This window comes from Melozone crissalis, unplaced genomic scaffold (genome assembly GCF_028551555.1).
Source record: "Melozone crissalis strain CALT ecotype California unplaced genomic scaffold, PUWL_Pcris_2 ptg000017l_1, whole genome shotgun sequence".
In the NCBI taxonomy this organism is placed as follows: Eukaryota; Metazoa; Chordata; class Aves; order Passeriformes; family Passerellidae; genus Melozone; species Melozone crissalis.
The window spans coordinates 9,150,573-9,155,475 of NW_026535795.1; the positions used below are offsets into that span (position 1 = coordinate 9,150,573).

The 4,903-nt window shown below is 52.6% G+C and overlaps 1 protein-coding gene across 1 annotated transcript; it reads right to left on the reverse strand.

Moving 5' to 3' along the window:
• LOC128936088 (caltrin-like protein 2) lies at positions 1 to 651 on the reverse strand. The gene is made up of 3 exons (XM_054274794.1): positions 582 to 651; positions 258 to 419; positions 1 to 97 (listed from the first exon to the last, which is right to left on the reverse strand). The coding sequence occupies exons 1-3, from the start codon at positions 643 to 645 to the stop codon at positions 93 to 95; spliced, it is 231 nt and encodes a 76-aa protein (XP_054130769.1). The 5' UTR covers positions 646 to 651; the 3' UTR covers positions 1 to 92.
• Positions 652 to 4,903: the final 4,252 nt, after the last annotated feature.

Genomic DNA, 4,903 nt, shown 5'->3' on the forward strand with positions numbered 1-4,903 from the left:
AGCACAGTGCAGCAGCTGTCACAGGGTGATCCTGGAGCTGAGCTGGAGTGGCAATCCTGAGGTGACCCTCAGTCTGTCCTGGAAGCCGGAGCTCACACTGGCAAAGAGAGAGAAAGGAAGATGTTGGTGTTCACCCCAGCCGTCCTTTGCCCACCTTTGCCCACCAGGGGCCCGCCGGGGGCTCTGGCAGCTGGGCACAGCCCCGAGCATCATACCCCGCTCTGCCCCGGGAGCCGCCGGGGCTCCGGAGCTCCTACCGTAGGTGACGGGGATGGCAGGCGGCTTGGAGAGGCATTTCCTCCCGCAGAAGGTGCGGCAGCACTTCTTGCCGCGGGGGCAGTGCCGGTCCACGAAGCATTGGTTGGGTGGGTTGTGCAGGGCGCAGGTGAAGCGGACCGGGGGGCAGGACCAGGCGCTGCCTGCGGGACACGGCACCGGTGGGCTCCGGGACAGCGAGGGGCACCGGGGCGATGCTGCCCGGCAAACAACACCCCTTCCCCTCCCATGGGATCCGTGTAAACACGGCTCCTTCCCAGCCCCCCAGCTTTTCCTCCCCTGCCTCGCCCTCGGACATGCCCTACCTGTTGGCAGCTCTGCCCACAGGATGAGCATCCCCACCAGGAGCAGGGCGGCCGCCGCCTTCATGCTGCCGTGTCCCCGAGGGGTGCGGGACACCCGCATTTAAACCCTTGGGCAGGGTGGGGACACCTGGTGTTTGTGCCTCTTTCCTCTTTCCTCTGCCTCTTGCGTTTTGGTTTCCAGAAAAGCCTCTTGTGCAAGGTTCAGATGTGATTGTTTGATTGCTCAAAAAGCAGCTTTTGTATTGCACAACTCACACCTGGGGCTGAGGGACAAGCCAAGGGAGATGTGCCAGGGCATTGTCCACCCTGACAGGCAGTGGAGCTGCCTTCCCCTGGGCAGGTATCTTCTCCAGATATCCTTTTTCAGGAGAAACCCTTGTGGTGCCTGTGTTCTCCTCTGGGGTTCTGTTAAATGGGTTTCCCTCTGTACTTTGCTTGCAAACCAAACCTTACAGCATGATCCAAATCAGCATGAGGCTGCCAGTGCCTTCCCAGGAATGATCCTTCAAGATTTTTCCCAGAGGCACCTTGTCCCAGCCCCAAATCCTCATTACTCCTGCCCCACTGGGAGTATGAGTTGATGTGGGGAAAACAGCTTTGACTCAGCCCAAGGTGAGTCTTTCTCAAGCTCTGTGGAAGGTCACCTGTACCCCAGTATCTTCTCTGGTGGCTTCTGCCATATGGGAAGCAGGTTGGTGCTGGACGAAGGTGGCTGATCCCTGTGGGGTAGGATAACCCACTCCTCACAGACCTGTCATCAGCCACGATGCAGCACAAGGACAGCTTGACTGAGCCCTGACTCCTTATGGCTGTAGGGATTAGGGGCTGTATTCCTTGTTTGGATGGCAAAGATCCCACCACCCATTCCTCCCTCCCAAGGAAACTGTAACCCTGCCCTGGCCTCTAGGTAAATCTGTTTTCTTTAGGTGCCCTTGGGCAATGGGCACTAAAATGGGAAGTTACTCCATTTCCCAGCAATTGGTCAATGTCCCACTCAGCTTGTGTAAGGGGTTCCTCAAATATTTTTGTAGGACTTCTGTGGCTGGCAGGAGCCCAAGCTGTCCTGGAAACATGCTCTGGGAATGGCTGGGTAGGGAAAGGCTCCCCCAGCCCTGCAAAGGGCAGCCCTGATCTCACAACCAGGCAGGGACAAAGAGCAGCTAAAGCCCAATATCACCTCTGCTGCTCTGTGCAGCCCCTGAGCACCCCAGAACTGCACTGATCCAGCCCCTGGAGCTGCCACTTTCCATCCAGGGCATGGTGGGTGTCTCACTGTGCCCTTTCCTGCTCAGACTTCCATTCCCAAGTCACAGCTGGCCCCGTTAACTTGGCCTCACCCAACCTGTTATCTGTTAACTGCTGTCCAATTTCCCTGTTGACTCTGTGGCTGCAGTTAGCTCTTTGTGAAGTCATTTATTAAATAATGTGCAGGTGATATAGCCAACCCAAAAAGATTTTCTGGCCTTTGCACCAGCAATGTAGCACTTTTAATGGGAAATACAAGCACTGGAATAATTTTTAAACAATCCATTGACATTCAGCTGCTGTTGGGGCTGGAGAGGGCATTGCTGTGTTCCCAGCTGGTGCCAGAATCTGGTTGAGGTTGTGCTTGGACCTATGCCTCCAAGGGAGGAGAAAATATCAAGGACCAAGGCTTGGATTAAGCTGCAGAGAAGATGGAAAGAACAAGGGAGGGAAGAGCACCAGTAAAACTCTTGCATTGGACTTCCAGAGGGCAGACTTTGGCCTGTTTAGGAGACTTATTCAGAGCGTCCCTTGGGAAGCAGCCCTTAAAAACAAAGGAGTTCAAGAAGGGTGGGTATACTTCAAAACAGAGATCTTGAGGGCGCAGGAACAGACCATCCCTGTGTGCCGAAAGATCAGTCAACGGGGTAAACGTCCAGCCTGGCTGGGCAAGGAGGTTTTGGAGGAACTTAAGAATAAAAAGAGGATGTATCAGTGTTGGAAGAAGGGTCAGGTCTCTAAGGAAGTATTCAAGAGGGCTGCTAGAGTATGCAGAAAAAAAATTAGGGAGGCCAAAGCTCAGTTTGAACTCAGAATGGCGACTTCTGTAAAGGATAATAAAAAATGTTTTTACAAATACATTAATGGTAGAAAGAAAGGTAAGACCAGCCTTTGTTCTTTATTGGACAAAGGTGGGAACTTAGTATCCGCAGATGAGGAGAAGGCAGAAATGTTTAATGCCCATTTTGCCTCAGTTTTTAATGGGAAGATGACTTGCCCTCAAGACACCTGCCCGCCTGGGCTGGTTGATGGTGTCAGGGAGCAGAATGGTCCCCACATTATCCAAGAGGAGGCTGTCATAGAACTACTGAAATGCTTGGATACTCATAAATCTATGGGAGCAGACGGGATCCACCCCAGGGTAATGAGAGAGCTGGCAAATGCGTTTGCAAAGCCACTCTCCATCATTTACCAACAGTCATGGCTCACTGGTGAGGTTCCGGATGACTGGAAGCTGGCCAATGTGATACCCATTCACAAAAAAGGTGCAAAGGAGGATCCTGGTAATTATAGACCAGTCAGCCTGACCTCAGTACCTGGCAAAATAATGGAACAGTTTATATTATGCGCCATCACGCAAAATTTGCGGGATGGCCAGGGTATCAGACCCAGCCAGCATGGATTTAGGAGGGGTAGATCATGTCTGACTAACCTGGTCACCTTTTATGACCAGGTAACCCACCTAGTGGATGCAGGGAAGGCTGTAGATGTTGTTTACTTGGATTTCAGCAAGGCCTTTGACACTGTCTCCCATAGCATACTCCTAGACAAACTCACAGGCCGTGGTCTGGACAGGAATACTCTTTGCTGGGTTCAGAACTGGCTGCATGGCCGGGCCCAGAGAGTGGTGGTGAATGGTGCTGCATCCAGCTGGCGACCAGTCACCAGTGGTGTCCCTCAGGGGTCTGTACTGGGGCCAGTTCTGTTTAATATTTTTATTGACGACATGGATGAGGGTTTAGAGTCTTTTATCAGCAAATTTGCAGATGACACTAAACTGGGAACGTGTGTAGATCTGTTAGAGGGACGTAGGGCTTTGCAGAGGGACTTGGAACGGTTGGATGGATGGGCAGAATCTAATGGGATGAATTTCAATAAGTCCAAGTGCTGAGTCCTGCACTTTGGCCACAATAACCCCCTGCACCGATATAAGCTGGGGACGGTGTGGCTGGACAGTGCTCAGGTGGAAAGGGACCTGGGGGTGCTGGCTGACAGTCGGCTGAACATGAGCCAGCAGTGTGCCCAGGTGGCCAAGAGGGCCAATGGCATCCTGGCTAGCATCAGGAATGGTGTGGCCAGCAGGAGCAGGGAGGTCATTCTTCCCCTGTACTCGGCACTGGTGAGGCCTCACCTAGAGTATTGCATCCAGTTCTGGGCCCCTCACTTTAGGAGGGACGTTGAGATGCTTGAGTGTGTCCAGAGGAGAGCAACGAGGCTGGTGAGGGGCTTGGAGCACAAGCCGTATGAGGAACGACTGAGGGAGTTGGGGTTGTTTAGCCTGGAGAAAAGGAGACTAAGGGGTGACCTTATCACTCTCTACAACTTCCTGAAGGGTGGCTGTGGTGAGCTGGGGGTCGGTCTCTTTCTCCGGGCAACAACAGATAGAACAAGAGGACACAGTCTCAAGCTGCGCCAAGGGAGATGCAAGCTAGAATTAAGAAGGAAGTATTTTACAGAAAGAGTGGTCAGATACTGGAATCATCTACCCAGGGAGGTGGTGGAGTCATCATCCCTCAAAGAGTTTAAAAAAAGACTGGATGTGGCACTTGCTGCCATGATCTAGTTGAAGTGTTAGAACATGGGTTGGACTTGATGATCTTATAGGTCTCTTCCAGCCTAGAATTTCTGTGATTCTGTGATTCTGTGAAACAAATTCACCTGAAGAACATTCTGAAGTGCTTTATTCACAGCAGGGGGGAAGTGTGAACTCTTTCTGTTACAAACTCACAGGAAATAACCAGGACCCAGCATTTCTGGGCACAGGATTGCCTGCGCAGTGCTCATGTTGCACTCTGTTACCTGTGCAGCACCCATTGCCCCAGCACACTCAGAGCAGTCCCCATCCCACATGACTCATGCTCTTCTCCATGAAAACCACTTTGTTTCCCTCCTTGCAAAGCTGCAAGGCCCCAGGTGTGCAGTGCTTGAGGGTGTTGTGGCAGATACTGCTTTCTCCAGCCAGAGCAAGGCTCTGCAGTCTGTATTCCCTGGGGAGGGAAAGGAGGGAGACCAAGAGCCCCTGATCCCCCAGCCCTACCCTGGGGAATAAGCACCCCAGGAACAGCTTGTGCCCCACC